We start from the raw sequence: 26221 nt of genomic DNA, 5'->3' as shown, positions 1-26221 counted from the left end.
GGAGAAGGAGAAAGGGAGAGATAGAATGGGGTAAATCATCTCACATAAAACAGACTTGAAAAGGCTTTTACAGTGGAAAGGAAGTGGGGGAAGGTGAGAGGGAATGAGTGAATCTTATTCTCATCAAATTTAGCTTAAGGAGGGAATAACATACACACTCAACTGGGTATGGAAAGCTATCTTACCCTATAGGAAAATAGGGGGAAAAGGGATAAGACACTGGTGGGATGATAGAAGGGAGGGCAGACTGAGGGAGGGGGTAATCAGAAGCAAACACTTCTGAGGAGAGACAAGGTCAAAAGAGAGAATAGAATAAATAGGGGAGCAGGATGGGATGAAGGGAAATATAGTTAGTTTTCCACAGCATGACTACCATGGAGGTGTTTTGCATGACTATACAAGTATAACCTGTATCGAGATGCTTGCCTTCTCAAAGAGGGTGGGTAGGGAGGAGGAAGGGAGAAAATAAGTAGTATGGGAAATGGGGCATAGAAATCTATCCTGCCCTACAGAAAAATAGAAGAGTAAGGGGATAAGAGAAGGGGGGGGGAGAGAGAAGGGAGGGCAGATTAGCAGAAAGGGTATTCAGAATGCCTGCTATCGGGGTTGGGGGAGGGACAAGATGGGAAGAAAATTTGGAACTCAAAATCTTGTGTAAGTGAATGTTGAAAACTAAAAATAAATAAATAAATGGACAAAAAAAGAAGGTATCTGCTGAAATGATTTCAGAAAAATCTGGAATGATTTACATGAAGTGATGCAAAATGAAATGAGCAGAGCCAGAACATTGTAAACAGTAACAGCAATATTGTACAATGAAGAACTATGAATGACTTAGCTATTCTCAGCAATACAATGATGCAAGACAATCCCAAAGGACTCATGATGAAAAAATGCTATTAGCCCCCGGAAAAAGAACGAATTTTGTCCGAATACAGATTGAAGCTTATTATTTTTCTCTTCCTTCCGTCCTTCCTTTCTTCTTTCCCTTCCTTTCCTTCCTTCCTTTCTTGAATTTGGAACTCAAAACTCAAAAAAAAAAAGAATGTTAAAAAATTGTTTTCACACGTAACTGGGAGAAAATAAAATATTATTTAAACTTCCCTATTTCTGTTGAGGATATCACCATCCTTCTACTTTCATAATTATTCTCAAATCTTCTCAGCCTTCCCCAATCTGTATATGTTTCAATACCTTGCTAAGTCTTCTCAATTTTACCTCCAGAATCTCTCTCTGGCTGTTCCCTTCTCACAACTCAGGTGGTACCACCGTAGGTCCTCATCACCTCTCAGCTGGACTGTTTCAGTAGCTTCCACTCTCTTTCAATTCCATCATAACTGGTAAAGTGTTAGTCCTAAAGCACAGGTCTGCTCATGTCTCTATAACATTCAGTAAACTCCCTATATCACTAGCATCAAATACCACCACTTCTGTTTGTCATTTAGAGCCACCTGTCTCCAACCTACTCTTACTTACTTACTCTTACCCTTCATACTTTTTTTGGTTTGGCCAGACTGGCCTTCTGGGTATTTAAAAATAAGCCATTTGTTGAGGCTTAGGAACTTATGTTGAAATGGATTGGATGTGTATGTCACTCCTAAGCTTCTAGATTCATTTCATTAAATTTGGCAATACTTGTGGGAGGTTGACTTCTGTACCATGTTAACACTTATCTTTCTATTTTGACTGCAGTTTACTAAAACGTTTATTAGGCTTCCTTTCCCTTGACCTGTCTGCCACCATCCTCTTATATCCTCTTTCATGTTTGTGATTGTCTAGGTGTTTGATTCTCTATTGGTTTTTCTTTTTATTAATTGTATCCCTCATGCTTACCACAGTGCCTAGCGCATAGTAGGTGTTTAATAAATATTCATTGGATTGGTAGTCTGAAACTCATAATAGTTTGCTTCCTAGATCTAGGAATGGCTCCATAATATTCATTCATTTATCATCACCAGGATATAGAACATTATGCCAGGTACTGGGGGAGATATATGTCTAGAACTAATAAGTCCCTGACTTCAAGGCACTTATAGTCTAGTAGCAGGAGAAAACAACCACACAGAAGTAATCCAAGTTGGCTGAAGTATAGACTGAATAGCAACAAGTAGTCTGAGAAAATACAGGATGGTGCAAAGTTTTGGAAGGCCTTGGATACTAGGAATGAGACTATACTTGGTAGAGAAAATTCATGAAGATGATGCCATAGTGAGTTAATTTGCTAGCAGGTGATCTCTTGAAAATGTTCCTATTCATTGTTATGAATTTTTTTTTTTTACCACTGGAGCTCAATGTTCAGTTGATATCATGAGTATCTGCCTGGAAAGTGTTAAGATGACAGCATCCCTGCCTGTATTCCTATTTTCCTATGACCGACTTCTCCTCAGCAACGTCCAAAGGCAGAATGGTAATCTTTATTTCAGAAGGAGCTTCTAGGCCAATGAAATGTTGGCTTACAGATTGTTCCATGACCAAATTTTGTTTAACAGGGTAAAGATTTACCCTAAGAGAGAAAGTTTTTACCTGAAAGTAAGCCTTGCTCCAAGATTCAGGAACCCAGGGTTGGTGGGAAATGAGGGGGGTGTGGAAAAATAGGTTTTAGGATCCCTTATTGATTTAATTTTTGTTCATGGCCTATAGCTATCCATGAACTTTGATCTTTGGGATTCCTTTATCTTCATGAACATAAATAATTTTGAGTTGGCTGTATGTTTGCTTTCAACAATTCACAGACTTTCATCTATAATATTGGGACCTCACTTCATAGATGTAGAAACTGAGACATTTGGGAGCTCTTTAAGCATCTAGTTGATGTCATGGATAGAGTATAGGACTTGGGGTCAGGAAGACCTAAACTCAAATCTTACCTTGGACACTGAGTGACCCTGAACAAATCACTTAGCCACTCTATCCATACCTCAGTTTTCTCGCCTGAAAATGGGGATAATAATAGCATTTGTCACACAGGGTTGTTGTGAGAATCAAATGAGTTAACTATCTATTACTATTATAATATTAGTGTATAATACAATATAATATAATTCATTATAATATACTATTACCTTCATTATTTATAATAGGGTCACAATTGTGAGCCAGAGTCAATGATTTTTTTCTCCTGAGAGCCTCTCTAGGGCTGGAGTTTATGAACAATATTTTTCCCCTGTGGGAAGATTCAGATTAAAAATTTTGGAAAGGTGGGAGTTTTGATCTGAAGCAGTCAAAGACAGTTTTTGCCTGTTTCTCCAATGCAGGTGGGTCCGAGACAACGTCTACTCTCCAAGATTGTGGAAGAGGTTCAGGAGATCATCTATAGGTTGACCAAAGAAATCAGCTACAGAGACATTAGATTCCAACCCGTTTCTAAATCATGCTATCACAACGAAAACATAAAGGTAAGAAATGGTGGCTCTTTTTAGATTTAATATCTATTCCAGAAACTCTATAATTTAAATAGTTTTGCTTGGCCCCAGAGAGGAGAACAAGCACAAACAGGCAAAAATTTCAGTGAAATAGACTTCAGCTCAACATAAGGGAAAAAAAAAACATTCTAAGAATCACAGCTGTCTAATAAGAGAAGGTGCTGCTGTAATTGGGAAATAGTTAGTAAAATAAATAAAAATACAAAGCAACATAGATTATGTTAATTTGTGGTTATCTCAATCAGTATATGGCCTACAAGGATCTATTTCTATTTGAGTTAGACACAACTGGACTAGAGGATCTTGGAGATTCCTTTCAAATCTAGTGGCTTTCTACTCCACTCCCCAGGATCAAATATAAAGTCCTCTGTTTGGTGATCAAAGCCCTTCCTAACCTGATCCCCATCCCCCACCTTTCTAGTCTTCTTATACCTTGTGCCAGTCATATACTCTTTGATCCAGTGGCTCTGGCCTTCCTGCTATCCTCTGAACATGAGACTCCAACTCTCAACTACAGATATTTCCACTTGACTATTCCTCATGCTTGGAATGCCCTCTCTATTGACCTCTGTCACCTAGCTTCCCTGGCTTCCAATAAGTCCCAGCTAAAATCCCATCTTTGACAGGAAGCCTTTTCCAATCCTTCTCAATTCCAGCATTTTCTATCTTTCTCATGATTATTTCTAGTCTATCTGAAGCCAGACTTAATGTACTTGACTCTCAAGGGGAGAACTTGGAACAATGAGTACAAGTTGACTAAGAGTCAAATTTTGGCTTTCTGTAAGGAAAAATCTAACAATCAGAACTTTCCAGTAAGGGAATGAATAATATCAAGAAGTAATGGATTCCCCCTTCATAGAGGTCTTCATGGGAAAGTTGAATAACTACTCACTGGGGATAAAGGAGAGGTATTGGTTGCACTCACTGGCCTTTGAGATTTAGGTATTCATAAAAAAAAGTGGGACCTCTGTGTGGCCTTGAAGGAAGGTAAGGGTTTCGATAGGCAGATTTCAATATGCTTGTATTTATTGAATTCAGCGACTTCCTATTGCCTCTAGAATTAAATGTAAACTCCTCTATTTGGCATGTAAGCCCCTTTACAATCTGGTCCCAACCTCCCTTTCTAGCCTTATTACACATTATTGCCCCTTCACATACTCTGGAATCCAGTAATACCATCCTCTTTGCTACTAATTGCACGAGATATTTCATCATTGTCTATCCCCCATGTCTGGAATGCACTCCCTCCTCATTATCTGTTTAGAATCTCTAGTGTTCTTCAAGGCTCAGCTCAAGTAGCATCTTCTAAAATGGGGCTTGCTTTGATTCCCCTCACTAGTGAAATCCTCTTCCCTCAAATTTCTTTGTATCTGCTTTATATGTACCTATATGTGTACATGTCATCTCTCCAGCTGGGGTGTAAGCTCCCCACTGGCAATGATGGTTTGGTTTTGGGTTTTGTATTCCCAGTGCCTGCCACATAGGTAGGAACATAATGACTACTGATTAATTGATTTTGACTATTTTAGCAGTTTGGGTTGTAATGGGCCACTAAACCTGTCTTCCTTAACTTCTCTATCCTGGCTTTATTAAAGTCAAGTATTGAGTACCCACTATGCGCTTGTGGGAGATATACTTGTAAGACACAGACCTTTCCTGACCTCTTGGAGCTTATAGTCTAGTTGAAGAAGTAAGACATATGCATGTGAATGAAAGCCAAATAGCAAAACAAAATGGTATCTGAATAAGCACCACCATATGTTGTGTGAATCCAGAGAAAATAAAAATACTGGAAGTTAGGGCAGTCAGCAAAGACTCTATATGGAACATAGAGCTTGACCTGGCCCTTAAGAGATAGTCAGGATTTGGACAATCAGAAAGGAGGCTTGTCTGTGCTAGTTGGACAATAATAAAAAAAATATAATAATATTATAATGTAATATATAAACATAAATCCATTATAAATATAATATATAATTATTATATACCATCTAATTATATTATATATAATATAATAATAATAATTTACTTTTTATGGGGAAATGCAATTGCAAGCCATTTTATTTGCATTATCTCACTTACTCCACCAACCCTGAAGCAGGTTCTATTGAGTATTATTATACCAATTTATAGATCAGGGAGCTGAAGTCTAGAGAAAGGAAATGACTTAAGTCACACAGGTAGTAATGTGCAGAACCACTGGATTTAACTGAAAACCCAACTTCCAGCCTTGAGAAATTTATGCAAACCAAGGGTCAAGGAATAGGATGTATGTATTATTCTGTCACTGCAGTGTAAGACAGTGGGTAAAATTTTATTGAGTCTTATTAAAATGGTCTTATTGTTCTAAGCCATCTGCCTCACCTAGATGGAATACCAGAGGATCATAGGTTTAGAATTGAAAGCATCCTGAGAAGTCATCTAATTCCCCCCATTTTGCAGATGAGGAAATTGTCCCAGTGAGGAAAAAGGACTTACAAGTAAGTGGCAATGGTAGAATTTGAAACCAGCTCTTCTAATCTCAAGTCCAGTGTTCTTTCTATACTATACATTGGAATATTTTATAAGAACAGAATTTAAAGAAAAAAAAGCTGAAAGAAATCATAGGACTGAAAGTTGAAAAAAAAGATGTTAGAGACCATTTAGTCCAAAATCCAGAAAAGAACCCTGTCCTCAAGGATCACAATTTTTGGAGGGTTAGGCCATGAACAAATGGACAGATGAAAAAGCATTTAGGAAGCACTCACTCTTGCCAGAGTACTGTGGATACAAGTTTAGAAAGCAAGCAAGCTAGGCACTCTCATGTTATTTGGAGGAAAGAACTCATATTAGAAAGTGTAGCAGCAGAGTGGATGGAAAAACCCAGGAGTCCTAAGGGTAGAGTGTGAGCAAGCACCTTTTTTCCTGATTCCGTTTATTTCTGTTTTCATTTCTGCCAGATAACCCTCGAGGGGAGTCTTCTTCTGTTCTGTTCTGTTCTGTGTGGTTTTGCCAAGTGGAATTCAGTAGAGAGTCTCACCTCTGCAGAGCCCTTTGCATGAGGTCAGGCCTGGGCCCTCATCAGGGATGGAGCTCTGCAGGCGGAGAGGCTACTTCATCAAAACCATGTGTGTGTGTGTGTGGTCAGGGACTGGGCCTCTACGGGGTGATGTTTCCTAGGGCTGGGAATAGCAGCAGTTTCAGAGTTTGATCATTAAGAAAAGAACACAAGACGCTTGAAGAGTATAGTATGAAATGAGAAATTATCAACTCTTCCAAATTAATATGCAAATCTCTAAATCTTCTGAAGGTAGTTAAGCCCAAGGCAAAAGGCAAAAACTCAAACACAGAGAGGGAAGTGGGTGTACTCTAATGGTCTACCCACTGAGTTTGTAGTCACTCTGGTATCACGTTTCACTGTTTTCAGCTCTCTGGCTTGGCCAGATCATGAAAAATGATTTCGTGATGATAAGGGCCATACTTGTCACGAAGAGGGGCCCATCTTTAGAAGCATATACTTGGGGAAAAATCTATAAAAATTTCTGCTGGAAGAAGAAAAGTCCTTCAAAGACCTTCTTGAAAATCAGTGTACTTGGGTTAAGGACCTGGGGGTACAGCAGACTTGTAAACTCAACTTCCCTTCTCTGAATCTCAATACAGTTGTATTTTTTCGTGGGCCTGCCCCCATCTCAAGGATACAACACTATCTTCTTGGAGGCATACACCTTGCCCGTGATGTCTCATTTTCTCCCTTGTTGAACTTCCCATCATGGCAGGGGCTAGACATTTGTCTAGATCAGTGATCCACAAAATTTCCTTTTGTGAGACTTTCCCATTTGGAATTAACTCTTCATTAGCATCCACAATTCCAAAAAAAGGGCTTTTTTTGCATTTAGGTAGGTTATACCACAAATATGAGAGGCACTGTGACATGGTAGACAGAGAGCAAGCATCAGAGCCAGGCAGACCTAGGTTCAGCCGTGGACAAGTTGCTTAACCTCTCAGAGTACCCTAGGAAACTCCAAGACCATAAATTGCAGAGAAAGCACTGACCTACACTGGTAGAGAGAGTTTCCTTACCTAAGAATTCCTCATATGAGTATAATAACTGGCTTAGACCCTTTCCTAGCCCCCTGCTGCAAAAAATGATTTTGAAATTAATGGTAATAGGCTATACAAAATTATCTTATTTCATCTGAGATTTCCATCAGTTCAAGTATCTCTCGAATATCTGTGCTCTGTCTAGCATTGCAATATGTAGAGAGACAGGCGCTCTTGATTTCCCATTCAAAGCTAAATGAGATAATATTGTGATTGTGACTTCCCTGTTTTAGTTTTTTAACAATTGGGTCATCTTGCTCTGGAGTACACATTTGCATTTGGCTTCACTCTATCCTAACATTAGCTCATTGTTCTTTAAGAGAGGTCTGGTCTGCTGCTATGAAATTAGTCATTTTCTAAACAAGCACCTCATTTGAAGAAAAAGGGTGGAGAGTTTAGTACTGGAGGAAAGAGTAACCAAATCCTACACACAGGGATTTGCTCTTCACACCAAGGGTAGATCCTTCAGGGCCCAATTGGATGACAACAGCACAGGCTGAATTGTGCTGAGGGCTTCAGGGTGATGTGATCCAAGTTCATGTTCCCTTTGGTCATGCCTTATTCTGTCCATCAACTTATACTTTTACTTAGACTATCAGTCTACCATTTTGGCTGCTCAAAATGCTTTTCATGGGAGATTATGAATACTTCTGGTTGGTAGATTTTTTTTTCTCATTAAATTCAGAATAATCTCACAAATACAAAACACATTATCTCAAGGACTAGCTTTCCATTTCCCCTCTGTTCCTCTAAGGGTCAAGCACCTGTATGGATCCTGGGATCAATGCTAGCTTAGGAAAAAGAGCTAGGGGGCAGCTAGGTGGCACAGTGGATAGAGTGACTGCTCTGGAGACAAGAGGACCTGAGTTCAAATGTGGCCTCAAACACTTACTAGCTACATGACCCTCAGCAAGTCGTTTAACCCTGATTACCTCAAAACAGAAAACAGAAAAAAGAAAAAAGAAAAGAAAAAGAAAAAAAGAGAGCTGATCTGATTATCACTGTAGATAAAAAGAAGATTGAAATTCTGATAACTTTTTTCTGTGATTATTCCATCCCTACTCTTTTTCAAACACTACATCCTACATATGTTTAGACTGTGTATTCACATCTAAGTATAGTTTCTTTCTGTTCTCACAACAAAAGATTTATTACTTATATGGTAATGGAAGGTCCTATTCTGGTTCACTCTGTCACTTACCAGAACCATAAAGAGCTGCCTTGGGAGAAGATAATGGATTCTTCCTCACTGGAGGTCTTCAATCAGGCACTCAATGTTGACTTGTTGGGTGTATTATAATGGGGATTCCTTTTGGAGCATACGTTGGGCTCTTTTCTTGGAGGCACACACCTTGGTTGTGACATCTCATTTTCTCTCATACCGGACTTCCCATCATGGGAGGGGGGTCCCAAGGGCAGAGTCCAAGCTTAGGTGAGAGAAGGATGAGGAGGATGGCCAAAGTGCGAGTAGTAGGACTTGGTATGATGGGCTCCCTTAAATTCTCACACTGCTTTCTGGATTTTACCTGTCTGGACCCCATCGCCCAATGGCCCAGGATATAAGCAAAGAAAAAGGGCATTTTTTTTTTTGCTGAATATTTAAGTAGCTTCCTTTTTTGTCAATTATATGCAATGTTGATATGAAAAACTTTGAGCAGGTAGCTTTTTGATTGTTTTCTATAACATTGTGGACAACTATGATCAATGCAGAGAAATATGCAAAGAAATTTATGAAATAATGGGGGGGAAAGGTAGAAACAGAAGAGGAGAATATACTAATTTCAATCACATGAGGAAAAATGAAGGAGAATGAATGAGCATAGAATCCATTCAGATTTAGAGGGAGAGACTAAAGAAGAGTTAAGATACTGTTTTTTCTGGATGGAGCTCCTCATGGGGACACTTCCCTCTCAATGTGGAGAGGCAACTATTGTACCAATTGAAGAATAATAGGAACACAGGTTTAAAACCTAGAAGGGGTCTTAGAAGTCATGGAGTCCAATCGCCTTTTTAAAGTAAGTTTTTATTGATATCTTGTGTTTTTTACATTACCAAGGCCATCCCAAGTATCCCTCCCCCTTCTCTTCCTAGAGAACCATCCCATTTAACAAACTGTAGTTTTTAGAGGGGGAAAAAAAGTCAGCACCACTGATCAATACAGTGAAGAAGTCCAAAAATGTGTGCAATTTGTAATACCTGTGGACCTCCCACCTCCACAAAGCAGGAGATTGGAATGGATGAGGGTGTTTCCTCATATCTGTTCATTCAAGTCCTGCTTGATCTTGATAACTTTATTCTGCTCACTTTTGATTTTTTTTTGATGTGTCATTCTTTCCATTGACATCATTGTAGTTACTGTGTCTATTGTTTTCTTGGTTCTGCTTACTTCACTCTACATCAGTTCATATAGATCCTTCTGTACTTCTCCATATTAATCACATACATCATTCCTTTCCACACAGTAATATTCCATTCATGTACCACAATTAGTTTATCCATTCCCCAATTGATGGGCATCTACTTTGTTTCAAATTCTTTATTACCACAAAAAATTCTACAATAAATATTTTGGTCTATGGAAACTTTCTTCTTATCAATGGCTTCCTTAGGCCAATCCCTTCTTTTTACAGATTAAAAAACTGAAGCACAGTGGTGTGCCCAAATTAGATAGCTACTAAGTATTTGAGGTGGTATTTAAACTGAGGTCTTCCTGACTCCCAAGTCTAGTGTCCTATATCACTACCTTTTTAAAATTTCCTCTTTAAAACTTATAGAAATAAAGGGCAGCTAGGTGGCACAAAGGATAGAGCACTGGCTCTGGAGTCAGTAGGACCTGAGTTCAAATCTGGCCTCAGACACTTGGCACTTACTAGCTATGTGACCCTGGGCAGGTCACTTGACCCCAGTTACCACAGGAAAAAAAAAAGACTTATAGAAATGCTTGGGGCACTAAAAATTTAAATGACTTTCCTTTAGTCAAACAGCCAGAATGTATAAATGCACATAAGACCTTGAACCCAGGTCTTTCTGACTCCTAATCTGTCTATCTACTATATCATATTTCCTCTTTTAGGAAATATTATGCATTGGAATTAATTAATGTTAAACTAATTGGGTTATATTGTTTGTATTGAGGTTCAATGTTATATTTCTTTTAAAACATTTAGTGAAAATGTGTACCCTATGGCTATCATGGTAAAAACCTTTAATTCAGTCAAACTGTGTTCCAAGACAATCATGAAACCACGGGAGAAAAGTAAGGGATGAGAGAGGAAGACATCATCCATTCTCATCGTTAGCCACTCTTTTCTCAAAACTCTCAGGCCATTCTTCCTAATACATACCAACTCAAATCAACATTTATTAAGCAGAGCATTGGGCTAGGTCCTGAGAACAGTGCAAAGACAAATGACCCAACCCTGCCTTCAAGACCCTTATAGTCTAAGCAACCGTAATTCAAAATAATGCATGAAATGCATTGGAGAAGTACAAACACACTGCTATGGGAGACCAGAGAGAGAAATCATGAATTGGCATTGGAAGGCACAGAACCAATTTTCTTCTAAACTTCACTGGTTTAACCAAGATATTATTTGCCTCCTTGCTGTTTGTTTACTAGGACAGTTCTTTTCCATCCCAGGCCAGTGAATTTAGTTCAACTAAATTCAACAAATGTTTATTAAGCATCTGCTCTTTGCTCAGCGTTCTGGTAGGCACTAGAGTTACAAACAATAATGAAACTGTCCCTACCTTCAAGGAGCTTACAATCTATTATGGGGATAGCACATACACTATACCTGACAAAGTACATCAAGCAGCTAAGTGGCACAGTGGACAGTGGAGTCAGAAACACTTACATTCATATACTGCCTCAGACACTTCCTGACAATGTAACCCTTGGCAAGTCAATCCATCTAATTTGGTTTCTACATCTGTAAAGTGGGGATGATAATATACTTCCCCCCCTCCCACAGGGCTTAGGAGGATACAATAAGATCATATTTGTAAAGCAGTTTGCAAACCTGAAAGCACTATGTAAATGCTAGCTATTAATATTACAAAAACACCAAGTTTATAATTAAATTCCCTTTTTCTTGTTGTGTCTCCTCTTTTTCTCTCCGGCTTTGTCTAGGTTTTGGCACCCACCCAGTTTGTCATCACAGTCCCAATAAAAGGACTACTTGGCTATAGAAAGAGCCAGACCCGAAGATGGAGGTATTATTCCATGAGTGGCTCTAAGCTCTTCTCTCCTATTCGGGATCCTGAAGAAATGTACCAGTGGCTGGAGATAAATCAGTTTTTGAAGACTCTGCGGCAGTGGCATGAAAAGGATGTGACAGTGGATGGAGACATCATGCCAGCTAAGGTCATTGAAGTGTTTCTGAAGCTGGTGGAAGACTCAGTTAAGGCCTGCAACCTCTCTAGTGAGTCTAGAAGCTTACAGAAGAAATTCATTTAATTTGATCTTAGAATTAGAGATTTTTGAGCTTCAGATAACCTTAGAGGTCATCTAGTGTAATCCATCCTTTTTTATTGATGAGAAAACTGAGGCTAAGAGAGGTTTAATTAGCAAAAGGGGAATCAATGGAGTATAGTGGGCAGACAGCCAGACTGTGAATCAGGAAGACCAGGTTTAGATCTCTCCTTAGACACTTATGACCCTGGGTAAGTCACTTAACTCCTCTCAGTCCCAGTTTCCCTATCTATAGAATGGGAAAAATAATAGCAAGAATCTCACAGGGTTGTTGTGAAGTTCAAATAAGATAATAAATGTGAAGTGCTTTGTAAACAAAAATGTGCAAAAAAAAGTTATCTATTAGTTAGGGTCCAAGTTCAAACAAGCAGTAACAGAGCCATGACTGGAATCTAGCTCCTCTCTGCCTCTTGTTCTAGTGCTCTTTTTACTAAGATCTCTCGCTTATAAAAGGTTCACTTTATTAGTTACAGAAAGCCATAGTGTTTCATTCCTTAAATGTAATCATCTGTGAAATTGTTCAACTTTCCCCCTAAACAGGATGTAGTCTATGCAGCACTGTTTAGAAACATGGTATGTTAGAGTTAAAAAAGAATGAAGGAAGGAAGGAAGGAATGAAGGAAGGAATGAAAAATAAATATGTGAAATGTATAAATAAATGCTTAATAAATATTAAGCATTTCCTTTGTGCCAATCACTGTGCTGATTGTGTTAAAAATACAAATAAAAAAAAGACAGTCCCCACACTTAGGGAACTTGCATTTTAATCAGGTAGAGAAATAGTATCTAGAGAAGGGAATTTTAATCTGGGGAGACACAGAGATGGAGAGTTGATCCAAAGGGTAATCAGTTGACCAGTCCTCTCTTGGAATCAATGGTCCTCTGAAATGATTGTAGTGCCCAAAGCAAGAGATAGGAAGTGAGTAGACATGGGGTATTCGAGAGTGGAGGCATATGGCAGGATGGTCTAGGTCAGGGGCCGGGAACCTGCAGCCTTGATGCTTCACGGTGGGCCACACTTGAGGACCTAGAGGGTCACATGTGGCTTCAAGGCCGCAGGTTCCCGACCCCTGGTCTAGGTAGACATAGCTGGTTGAGATATGAAGATGAAATGTGGGTTTGGTCCAACTAGATATAAAGAGCTAAATGGGATTTTTTCCCCATTTAGTCACTGAAACGCAGGGTAGGAGTTTCAGAGATTCCACAGATGAATGGATGAGTTAGTGCATTAAACTTATTTTGAAGATGAGGAAACAAAGGCCCAGATAAATTGCAGTTTTCAATAGAATCACACACTCTCCTGACTCTAAATCTGATGCCCTTCCATTACTTTGCACTTTTTGTGTCATGGATGATAAGAAACTCAGAAGCTTAATCCGTACCTATATCTATCTATTTATTTATAGTGTGTGTGTATTTGTGATGTGTATATAATAAAATAGCAAATCTCTGCCTAGGCTTTTAAAAGGAATCAAAACTTTTAGGTGGTATCTAGTACTTCACATGAAGTGAATTGGGCAATAAGGATAAAGAATATCTTTTTTACCGCCTGGATTGATACAAGAATGTTTCCTCTTTACACGATCCCTATTACGCCATAGATGTTTCCATTGTCTTTTCGAGGTCTTGATCTCTTATCTTACTTATAGAAAGATAAGGACTAATCTATTAAATCTTTCAGAGATTGGTAAGTGAATAGATTGGACTAGGGAGCCACATTTTGAAAAGAGCTGTAGCAAGTTGGAATGGTTTAGGAGACTCAAAACCATGTCCTGTGAGGAACTAGTGAAGGAGCTAAGGATGTTTAGTCTGGAGAATTGATGACCTGGGCTTGGGGGTAATGAAAGAGAAATGGGACAACAGTTTTCAAATATCTGAAGCACTTTAATGGGTAAGACAGATTAGGTATGTTTTTCAGGACTTCAGAATACAGAACTAGGACCAATGGGTAGAAGTTATGAGGAGGTAGATTTAGGTTTGTTATAAGGAAGGACTCCCTAATAATTAGAGCTATTAAAAACTGTAATGAAATGCCTTCATAATATAGTAAGTCACCCATCACCAGAAGTATTAAAGTAGAGGTGGATCTCCGAGTTCCCTTCCAAATCTAAGGTGCTATGACCAGGATTCTAACATGAAGAGGCAAGTCACTAGTACTTTGACTTTTTCATTTATGAAAACTCAATCCTCAACAATTATTTGCTTCATTATAGAAAACTGAATTAAACTCAGAGAACCTCAAACGTTCAGAGATTCCAACAGAAATGTTGCTTTTCAGTTGTGTCCATCTCTTTGTAACACCATTTTTTTCCCTTTTTGCAAAGATACTAGAGTGGTTTGCCATTTCCTTCTCCAGATCATTTTACAGATGAGGAAACTGAGGCAGAGTTAAGTGACTTGTCCGGGGACACATGGCTAGTAAGGGTCTGAGGCCAGACTTCAAACCCATCACTCTATTCACTATGCTGCCTAGATGACCTCCCACAGAAATCTCAGACCTTCAAATGGAGGCCTCATGAATATTCTATTTTCACACTTCCTCCAAGTCATCCTTCCAACCCAGGAGTTTACCACTGTTTAGCAAAGAACAAAAGTCTTATTATCTGTACTAGAGCTTGACTTAAAGCTGTTTAGATGGAACTCAACAAGTGGAGAAGAACTTGTCTTGAGTTCTGCGATCATAGAATTCATAGACTAAGCCTTTAAAGGGGAATTGATTAATTAGCTTGGCAAAAAGGGCACAGGATTTGTAGTAGAATTTTAAAATGTGAGAAGTGAGATTAGCTATTATTGTTTTGAACACTTCTTAGAAAACATTCTACAGATAATAGCATGTAAAAAAAAATGCTTGGTGGGTCAAGTGTTCAGGATAGCTAAGTCTCCTTCCCCTTAGTGTGAATATCCCTGAGTGCTCTATCCTGGAGCCTATCCTCTTCCCTCTCTCCATTCCTTTCTTTAATGTTACTGGATTTAATAATCCTCAGTGCAGATGCCTCCCAAGTTTCTATGTCTAGCTCTCTCTATTGACCTACAATCTTGAACTATGAACTTCCCGATAAACATCTCAAACTCAGTATGTCCAAAAGAACTCATCATATTCCCTACCCAACCCCCTAAATCCACAACCGTGTACTATGAGGAACTGTTGAAGGAGCTAAGGACGTTTGGTCCGGAGAAGAGACGACCTGGCTTTTCTATTAAGAACACCACAGTTCTTTTAGTTACCCAGGTTTGTAATGTAGGAGTCATCCTTGACTCTTTCCTCTCCCTTACAATATCCAATGAATTACCCAATCATGTCATGTGTATTCTACTTCCATAACATCTCTTGGGGCTGTCCCCTTTTCTCCACTCACATTCCACCATAATAGTTATCTAAACTATAATAATCTCCTCAATGGTCTGCCCTCTTCCAGTTTCTCTCCTTTCCAATCCATTCTCCATAAAGTTGCCAAAGTATCTTCCCAAAGCGTAAGTCTTTCATGTCAGTGCCTTGCTCAAGAAACTTCACTTACCATTACTTCTAAGATATAATACAAACTCTTCAACATATTGTTTGAGACCTACTCCAATCTGGTTCCTACCCAGCTTCTCAGCTTTACTTCATACTACTACCATTCATCAACTCTCTCTGCTACAGCCAAACTGGGCTATTAGCTCTTTCCCCATTTTAATGACCCGTCTTCCACCCCCCTTGTATTTACACAGGTGGTTCCCTCCTTCTGTAAGGAGCTCCCTGGTGCAATGGGAAAAGCACTAGTTTGGGATTCAGAGAACTCTGGGTTCAAATCCTACCTCTGATACTTCCTAGTTCTGTAACTTTGAGTAAGCCACATAACCTTCCTGGGCCTCAGCTTCCCCATCTGTACAATGAAGCCAATGAGCAAAATAAATTGAAGTTACAAATTCATAGCTATAACCTTCCAAATTACCAGGTGTGTGTGTGTGTAAAATCAGGTAGTCTTTGATGTCTATTCTAGCTTTAGAACTATGGTCCTATGTTCCCTCCTTACTTCTTCCTTTCAAAATTTTTCTTTTCGTTCTAAAGTTCATTCTCAGTTGACACCTTTTAACAAGGGGCCAACTCCTTTGTGGAGCCTTCCCTGATCCCACTGGGTGCTAGCGCTCACTTCCTCAAATTACTTCGCATTATACTTCAGCTGTTTACAGAGTGCACACTCCCCTGTCCCAGCAGAAAGGTAAGCTCCTTGAGTTCTAGAACTGGTGCCTTTTGACTTTGTATATCCAGTGTCAACAACGCCTGCATCTAGAAAGCATTTAATCAGTGTTTGCTTTTGAATTGAACTGGTTTGAGGCTTGGCAGGGAGATGAAACAAAGCCAGAAGATCGTGATTAAATGAAAGTCAATTTGAGACCTTTGATTTGAAAGAGAGATGATCAAGGTTATAAGGTTCCAAAATCAGAACTACTTCCCCCAACCTCCACCCCTTAAAAATTCATAGCAATCCCCAACTCTTTGTTAAATGGCCAAATGCTGGTATGTCCAGCTGAGTGATCCCAAGTCACACTGCAATAAAGACCACGTGGCAAAAAAGAGTGATCCTCCTGTCTTAAGGACAAGATGAGGTTCATCCAGGGCTTCCCAGAGAATTGCCTCAATTACTGATGGAGCCAGTCAGCCAGCCTTTCTCATATACTCAAGTATGATCATATTATATGAATGTTATGTTAATATTTGTCAGATTTGTCATTTTTGCAGTGATAGACACTGATTCAAGAAAATGTCATCTTTATGTGAAGAAAAAAGTGTGCATGTATCTTTAAAAACAGAAGAGAACAAAGGAGGATTTAGGAGTTTGGGGTCAGCTTACTTATCAGAATCATTTATTGTGTTACAGTGAAAATCCATTAACCCACAAACATTTATTAAGCACTCGTCATTCCATTCAGCAGTCAAATTGCTTTTCCTAAAGCAAAAGTCAGACAGCCTCTCCACCCCACCTCAATCCCATTCATTCAACTCCAGAGAATCCCTATTACCTCCAAGATCAAATGTTAAATCCTCGTTGGTTTCTTTAGTCCTTCACAACCTGACCCCTTTCTACCTTGCTTCTCATGTCTTACTCTTCCCCCTGCCCTGAGCCCTACAATCCAGTGACACTGGCTTCCTTGTTTCTCTCACGAGACAGTGGATCTCCTGCCTCCATGAATTGTTACTGGCTGTCCCCTCTGCCTGGAATGCTCTCACTCCTCGTCTACTCGTCCTGGCTTCACTGGCTTCCTTCAAGTTTCAGTTAAAAATCTCAACATCTTCAAGAAGACTTTCCTGATCCCCTTTAACACGAGTTCCTTCCCTCTGTTAATTATCTCCAATTTATCTTCTCTATTGCTTGTTTGTATATAGGTAGGGGTTGGACTCAGAAACACCTGAGCTCAAATCTGGCCTCCGACACCTACTGGCTATGTGATCCTAAGCAAGTCACTTAACCTCTGTCTGCCTCAATTTCCTCACCTGTAAAATGGTGACAATAATAGCACCTACCTTGCAGGGTTGATATGAGGATTAAATGAAGTAATAATTGTCAAGCAATTAGCACATTGCTTAGCACATATTAAATGTTATACAATGAACTATATGAATATTATTATTATCATGGAAGAAGTAATACCTGAAGGAAAAGAACTTTAATATGCTCTCTTTAAAAAAAAGGTAATTGTAAGAATCATTTTATTTTTTAATTGCTTTCTAACAGTGCTGTGATTTAAGAAGAAATGAGCTAATTCTATAAACTTCCTTGATTCATATTGTCAAATTTTTTTCTACCAAATCAATATCTTTTACTGAAACGAAAAGAAAGGCTTCATGTGTGAGGTGATGCCTGAGTTGAGCCTTGAAGGAAACTAGAGATTCCGAAAGGCAGAAGTGAGGAAGGAATATTCCAGAAATAGCCTGTGCAAAGATGGCAGATGGAGAGTTGGAGGGGCTGGAAAGATTTGGAGGCAGATGACTTTGATTTGGAAATCAGCTCTATCATTTAATGTGACCTTGGACAAGCTCCGTTCTTAGTCTGCTCTTACATAAAATTACGGGATTGAACTATATGTCTTTTGAGTCACTTCTCCATCTCAATTTAATCATGACTGTTCTGCCTCTTTCCTTACCTGGAAAATGAGGCAGTAACATCTCTAGTCGTTCTTTCTTTCCTTCCACCATGCCCCTTATATATTTCACATTGCTATAATCAGGATAAATAAGGAAGTGGCTGTCAATGTGATAGAGATACTACATAGATACTGGATGTTGTAAAAATTATTTTATAAAATCCTAGTATGGCCTGAGATACGGGGACTAAATCCTAGCAGTCAGGAAGGGGAAAGGACTAGAGAATTAGCTCCACTCTGAATGGCATTTGGTCCTCCCAATGCCTTATGACCTCTCTGAGAAGGAGGGGAAGGATGCTATGAGTCCTCCATCCTCCTTTCTGAACCATCCCCTTCTCCAAAGAAGGAGAAATTTCTATTGCTAAGGCAAGAAAGCACTGTTCTATCTCACCTTGTTACTGCTGTCTCCACTGGCCTCAGGGCCTTGGGTGGCCATGAGGAAGCATGGTATCAATGAGGCTGGCAGTGGTAGACTCTCAAGTTGTTACTTAATCTCTAGCTAGCATGCTTTTTAATTCTTTACGATTTGCAAAATATATAACTTATTTAAGGTTTAAAGTTTGCAGAATACTTTACGTAAGTTATTTCATTTAATCCTCACTACAACCCTTGGAGGTAGATGCTATTATCCCCATTTTACAGATGAGGAAACTGAGGTACAGTGGGATTAAATGATTTGTCCAGGGTCAAACAACTCATAAATGTCTGAGGTGAGATTCAAACCTGAGTATTCCAGACTCTAAGTCCAGTATTCTATACATTGCACCATCTAGAATATGTTTAGCCACAAAGACAAGAGCAAGGAATGAGTGAAATTTATAGGGAGACAGATTTCAAGCTCAATGTAAGGGAAAATTCTTAATCACGAGAGTCATCCAAAAGTGGAATGGGCTGTCTAGAGGTGAGGGGTGAGGCAATCGGTTTCCCCTCATTTGATATCTTTAGGCAAAAGCAGGATGACCATTGGTAGGGTATGCTGTAAGGGGAATTTCTGTTAGGATACAGGTTGAACCTTCTAGATTACTTCCAGTTCTCTCTTTTTTATTTTTCTTCCTTTTTAAAAAATAAACTTAAACATTTCAACATAAAGCAAAGAACAGGAGGCAGAGATGAGGAGGGATGGGGGACAATCAGAGAAAATGCTCAGATCCAAGAGATGGAGGGTACTGTTCATAGAACAGTCAGGAGGTCATGTCACTGAGCAAAGAGTATGTGGTAGGAAGGGAGGTGTAAGGAGACAGAAAAGATAGGGGACTGGGGAAAGGTTATGAAGGGCTTTGAACATTAGAAAAAGGGTGGTCTAACTACTAAACATAGCATAGGAAGGAGAGGCGTATGGAATGAACCACAATTTATTATGATGATAACTTACACTGCTATGGGTTTACAAAGCACTTTCTTCACAACAACCCTGGGGTGTAGGTAATACAAATGTTAATGTTATCATTTTGAGAGGAGGAAACTGAGGCTCTGAGAAGATGAAGTAATTTGCCACAAGTAACAAAATTAAGCATCAGAGCCAGATCTTGAACACAGATCTTTTGACTTCACTTCCTTGAAGTAAGACACTTACAATTACTACAAAGTACCTCTCAAGCAAAGATTCTTAACCTTTTTTTTTTTTATGTCATGGAGCCCTTTGGCTGTGTGGTGAAACCTGTAAATCCCCCTTCTCAGAATAATGGAGTTTTTTGTAAATTTTTTTAAAATTTTAAACAAATACAAAATGAATTTTTAAATGTCATGTACACAGCAGAACATAAGAGAGGATTCAATATAAAACAATAAATTTCCATTCGATGTTTAGTATATAGTAAATACCACACATTATCTTCAAAACTGCACAGCTTTTCTTTGCTTCCTTGTTGGTTTTCTTTTGTTTTCTGTTGTGCACAGAATCATGTTTTTAAATGCATAAATTAGAATACATAGGATTGCAAAGGGATCGATTATATTGAAATACAATTATCAAAATGTGTTTTTTAAAATGACGAAACAAGTCCATGGCTCCCAGGTTAAGAATCACTGCTCTACAGGCTTGCAAAAAGCAAAGCTCTTTGGGTAATGCTTAGGCAATATTTATCTGGCTTCTAAATTTCTCTTGTCATTTGAGTCTCACCTGTAAGTGCCCTTCACTGTTGCTTACGCTGTAAAAACTGCTCCACCCATTGTCAGGAATACTGGCTTCAGTTCCGTCTCTCTGTGGTAACTGGCCTTGAGCAAGGTTTTCCCTTTTTAACAAATTACTCTGGAATTTCTTAACAGATGAAGTCAGCATATTAGAAAATTTTGGCTCTATTATTCGACTGATTGTGGAGACATCAGAATTTCAGGTGGAGATAGAGCTGATTCCAGTAATAGAGGTCCTCAACCGTTGGTGCGACAAAGCTCAGTGGCCTCGATGTTTCTCACGCTGGCCTTCTCGGGAGAAAATACACTGTGTTAAGGTAACCAGGGACGTATGGTGCAGATTGAAGCATGTTTCTTTTTCACTTTATTTTTCTTGCTTTCTCCCCCCCACAGCATAGATAATGTTGGGAAATATTTTGCATGACTTCATATGAATAATGGGTATCATAGCTCTTGTCTTCTCAATGGGTGAAGAAGGTAATGGAGGGAGGAAGAGAATTTGGAACTGAAAGTAAAAAAATAAAATAACTACCAAAATTAAAGAGTACCAAGGGCTAGGGTGGGAAGGGCCTCTATAGAGTTCACTAGAGAATGGGTTACTATTAAAAAGTCAACTGATTACCTGAAGGACTGAGTTCTGATTCACTTGTGAAGAAGGAATACCATAGGACTGAATGCATATGATTCAGAGGAAAATGATGAATATCCTGTGAACCTCAGCTCCCTCCTATTATCATCCCTTCCAGGAAGGGACAATTCTGAGGGTTGCTTTAATATAGGAGAGTCAGAGTGACATAATGATTAGAAAACTGGCCTTGGAGCCAGGATACAGGTACAGGTATGTCCTCTGACACAGATTTGCTGTGTGATGTTAGGCAAATCACTTAGCCTCTCAGTGCCCCAGGCAACTGTCTGAGATTATAAATTATAAAGAAGTTGCTCCTACATGCATTGCTAAAGGGAGTTTCTTTATCTGAGAGTTTCCTATACCAATGAAATCACAATCTCTATTCCTAGCCCTTCAGTATATATAGTAACATGCCCTGACATTCACATTCCTTACACTTTGATGTCTTAGACAAGCTGGGAAATTCCCTCTTAGTTCTCCTTTCCCATCCTGAGACTTCCTTACCATCCTAGAGATGGGTTTCTCATTCAGCTGATTTGTGTTTTTCCTTTCTCTCACCCTGCAGTCATTCGGGTTTAACCTGATGGCTCGTTCTAGTTACCACTGGAAACTGGGCTTCGACCGAGCTGAGTATATGCTCATGGAGGGGATAGATGATGATGGTGGTTGCCGAAAGATATGTTATCAGGTCCTGAGACAGATGAAAGAGGATGTTTGGTGTCCCGGAAACAAACCTGTCATCACAACCCAGCATCTTCAGGTATATGTGCCAGACAAGGGTTTTGGAGAAATCAGAGAGAGTGGGAGGGGGCACTCTTTTATCTATCAGACTAGGTGGCTTGTTTAACTAAGATTCAATGATCACTCTCCTCAGGAATTTTCTAATTTGTTCCCTGTGAAGACCCATCACCATTCAAGAATTAACAGCTTGGTATAGTAGATAAAATGCTAAACTTGGAATAAGGAATCATAGGTTCAAAGCCTAGCTCAGGTACTTCCTAGCTGTGTAAACTTCTAAGCCTCAATTTTTTCATCTGCAAAATGAAGGTGGTAGGACTGGTAGGCCTTTCAGAGCCCTTTCAGAACAGCTCTAAATCTATGATACCGTAAAAATTACAGATTCCCACTCCCCTGTACCCCATCCTCCCCAAAGCTCACTTTATGGTGCTGGACTTAGTGTGGACACTACTGGGCTTTAAAATTGAAAGTTTATGAAGGCAGAGCCAAGAAGGCAGAGTAAAAGCAGAGACTTGCTTGAGCTCTTCCCCAAGCCCCTCCAAATACCTGTAAAAATGGCTCTAAAAATTACACAGAAGACCTATGGTAGGGTAATGAATTCAAAAAGCGGGGCATCATGGCCTCCACGGGACAACCATAGTAGGGATTTGGGGCCTAGAAAAGGAAAGAACTAAGGAAGACGTGCTAGCTCTCTTCAGCTATTTACGACAGAGCGCCAGGAAGACCCAGGTTCAAATCCCATCTGGGGCACACATTGGCTGAATGAGCTAGAGCAAGTTACTTTGCCCTTTCATTTCCCCCCCCCCCCGAAGGCAACTCTCTGAGATACAAATTCAATTAATTCACCCCTTCCCCAACCCCTCCCCCAAGATGGTAGAACAGTGGGTGGAAGCTCAGAAACTTTTAGGGCATATATTATGTCTACAACCATAGCACCCTTTCAGTAGACTTCCTCTCCTCTGTCATGTTTTCCTTGTTTCCTTGAGCAAGAATCACTTTTGTGCATTCCAGGCTCCCTTCTCTATATAATGATAGCTATCATAACAGGGTCCCCCATGAATACTCAACCTATTTTCCTAGCTCACAGACTTGGTCCTTCAAAAGATAACCTGAAATGGTTTTATGGGTTCAGGTTAGGTCTTTACTCTCTCACTCTCTGTTGCCTTTCTATTAATCTAGCTTTTTCAATCTTAAGTCTCTCAGAATTTGAATTTTTAAAAAATCCACCCTGTCAATTAAGATAATCTTAAACAGTCCGATTCCCACATTCCTTTTTTTTTTTCTGGCGAAGGCAGTTGGAGTTAAGTGACTTGCCCAGGATCACACAGCTAGTAAGTGTCAAGTGTCTGGTCTGAGACCGGATTTGAACTTAGGTCCTTCTGACTCCAGGGCTGCCACTTTCCTTTTCAGTTTCATTTCATATTGCTCTCTATTCTCTGTTCCAGTCAGAACGACCTGAGATTTGTTGCCTACACATAACATTCCATCTCCCATTGCAAGGAGTGTTTCCCCATATCTAGAATCCTTACTTCAAACTTCCTTCAAAACCCACCTCCTACCTACCTCCTACCCTACACCAGGTCACTGAGGATCTTTCCTAGTAATTAGCATTGTCTCTCTCTTGAAATCACATTCCCTTACTGCAGTGTATTTACTTTGTGTTCATTTGTGAACATGATGCATCTCCAGTGCAATGGAATGTCCTCGAGGGCAGGAACAGTTTCATTTCATCTTTGTAACTCCAGCGCCTTGCTCATAGTAGGTGCTTTAAAATACTTGCCGAATGAATTCATGACTATGACAGCTATGGCCTCTGTACCTTGTGTCTTCAGAACTTGCAAATACGCATCTTCAGTTCGACAGTTACTAAGTGTGTTTGATCCCTTCTCCTTTCTGCAGACTATACTGTTTTGGACTTGTGAAAAGTACCCACGTTCCAAAGACTGGTGTGTCTTCCGAAAAGCCTTCTTGCGTCTGGTCCGTAAACTATACAAGTGTGTGAACCAGCACTTCCTGAAACATTTTTTCATCAAAGAGACCAACATGTTTCAGTATTCCAGCAAAACTGAGCTGGATGCCGTGGCCCAAAAGCTTGTCCTTTTCCTAAAGAACCCAATGCTCCACCAAGACTGAGAGCTGGAAATGGTCTCCAAGGCTTCCAGGGGCATCCCCCTGGGTCTTGCCTGACTTCTCCTTTGATGACCACCATGCTAGTGGAATTTGGGACTCTGACCACCTGCCATGGTTCTGACAAGACAAAGGAGACATGAACCAAGAGCATTTCAAACTATGTCCTACAATGCCCCACCCATACCCTATGTGGTTGGGGTTAATTATTTCCCTTCCGAACTACCTCACTTGGGAGCTGAGCCTGTCTGAGCCACAGATTGTGAACTGTTGATAGTTTCATGTTTATTTGCCTCTGATCAGACTCCTTACTGTCTTATTAGAGAGGAGAGAGGAGACTGGAGCTCCTAGTACTGGAAATGGTCACAATGATCTGATGTACTCCCACATAACTGACCAGAGATATACTGATTTTTTTTTCCATTTGTAAAATGGGAGTATCAATGCCTGCTTGACCAAGATATTGTGAGGCTACTGTGATGCCCTTTCAGGAGAAAGGCACTTGATCAACACAAAGTGTTATTAGGAGTGACATCTGCATCTAGGATGGAGAGCTAACTTATATCACTGATTAAAAGAATAGGTTTAAGAGCTAACTGTGTTAGTATTTCACTGGCTGTTCTCATTACTCTCCTAATTACTCTGTTTCACATGGGTCCCTTTTGCCTGGTTGGTTTGGCTAGCTGATGGCCTGAGGGTAAGTCAATAGAACATCAGTGGGATGGCTGGGTCTGAGCACTGGTTACTATTACTCAAGGCCATTGCCTCTGATGTGATACATGGATGACATAACTTCTTATTCATGAACTGTGCACACAGACACCATCGACTGCTATCGAGACCATCACTGTTCAGAGCTGACTTGAAGGGCTTGGTATAAGGCAAAGATCACTGACTTGATTTGAAAGGTTGGGGTTCAAATCACACGTGGGACCTTGGGAAAGTCACTTATCACATGTGTAACTTTGGGAAACTCATTTAACCTCCATCAACTTCAGGGTCTACATCCATAAACTGGGGAGTTTAGAGCAGATGCTTCTCAATGTCTTCCCGGTCTAGACCTATGATTCTACAATCCTATGTACTTACCATTCAGTTGTAAATGTTTGTTGGTTGATTGAAAACTTGGCTGAGGGCCAAAAACCAGCTCTGATTTTAAATTTCATTAGAATCAGCAGGAAACCAAGCGTCCTAAGACTACAATGATTTAGAAGAAATTCCCAAATTTTCAACCAAAAGCAATGACATCCAACCCCTTCCCCGATCAGGAATCCCATCTCCAATATCCTCAATGAGTCATTCAGCCTCCTCTAGATTCAAAGGAATTTACTACTTCTAAGGCAACCCATTCCAATTTTGAGCATCACTAACTATAAGGAAGCTTTTCCCCTACATTAAGTTGAAATCTATCTCCTTGAAATATTCACCCAATGCTTCCAGTTCTGCCCACTGGGAGCAAGTAAAATAATGAGATAATTATTGGGAATTGAGTGAACCACACTGACTCTATCTTGAGACTCAATTTTGGTTCCAGCTCAGTTCCCTTCCTATTTAATTATGGGTCTAGTCCAATTTCTGTCTTATGAGAAAACTTTATTCAATTATGGGAATTGTGAGAAAACTTCACTACATTGTTTGAACCTAGCCCTGAGTGACTGGGAAGCTGGACCACCTCTACCTGTTGCTGAGAGAACCTTAACCAAGAACCTGGATTGTGCTGACCAGAAACCCAGTCAGATCTAAAGATTGATGCAAGGAGTTTTCCTCCCCACAATTATACATCTCAAGCAACCCATATGTCTTATCTGGAAACTGTCTCCGTACTGGTCAATCAGTTATTGTTTCTATGTTCCTTTGATTGAATACAGACACTTGGGGAAGTGGGACATCTCTTTTTCTGATTTCAGGGAATTGTACCTATTCACTCTCCCCCTCCCAACTTGGAAAGTCCATAGTCTTTCTTCCAATTAGAAATCAGATCACCTAATCTTGTATCCTGATTTATATTCTGTTAATTGTTTTCTTTTAATGCATAAAAATCTGTCTCCCCCTTTATTCAAGGTCCAGTGCTAAGCTGTGTAATTGTCATACATTGCTTAATAAATCATTAATGCTCAGAAGCTCAAATAATCGTTCCTTAGTTATTTCATCTTTAGCCCATCACAATAAGCCTAATCCTTTTCCCACATGGAAATCCTAATATATTTAAAATATGTGAAAATTTATAAATCTTAAACGTTTGAAAAATATCATCATGCCCTGCTCCCCTCCCCCACCCAGGCTTCTCTATTCTGGACTAAACCTGTGTTCACCTCATCACCACAACCAATGAAATATTCGATGAGTGCCTATTTTGTACATGATACGATGGTAAGCATTCAAGGGGATACAAAGAAATATAAAATGGACTTTGATGGAAAGGAATTTATAATCCAGGTCTGAAAATAAAATATATACACATGAAAATGTAGCTGAAAATTTAAGGCAATATATGGTAAA

General features: G+C 39.6%; 1 protein-coding gene across 2 annotated transcripts in view; it reads left to right on the top strand.

The window, feature by feature from the left end:
- Positions 1-24318, top strand: part of MAB21L3 (mab-21 like 3) — a 41293-nt gene extending 16975 nt beyond the window's left edge. For both annotated transcript variants that reach the window (XM_021002566.2, XM_078154938.1), the window contains exons 3-7: positions 3255-3395; positions 11635-11926; positions 20365-20546; positions 21423-21617; positions 23495-24318. In XM_021002566.2, coding sequence (XP_020858225.1) covers positions 3255-3395; positions 11635-11926; positions 20365-20546; positions 21423-21617; positions 23495-23728 — 1044 coding nt within the window. In that variant the 3' untranslated portion in view covers positions 23729-24318. The remainder of the gene's footprint in view (positions 1-3254; positions 3396-11634; positions 11927-20364; positions 20547-21422; positions 21618-23494) is intronic.
- Positions 24319-26221: the final 1903 nt, after the last annotated feature.

The sequence above is a fragment of the Phascolarctos cinereus genome, unplaced genomic scaffold (assembly GCF_003287225.1).
Source record: "Phascolarctos cinereus isolate Bilbo 61053 unplaced genomic scaffold, phaCin_HiC Scaffold_5;HRSCAF=322, whole genome shotgun sequence".
Lineage (NCBI taxonomy): Eukaryota > Metazoa > Chordata > Mammalia > Diprotodontia > Phascolarctidae > Phascolarctos > Phascolarctos cinereus.
The sequence above is the reverse complement of the archived record's forward strand: the minus strand, read 5'-3'. Positions and strand labels throughout refer to the sequence as shown.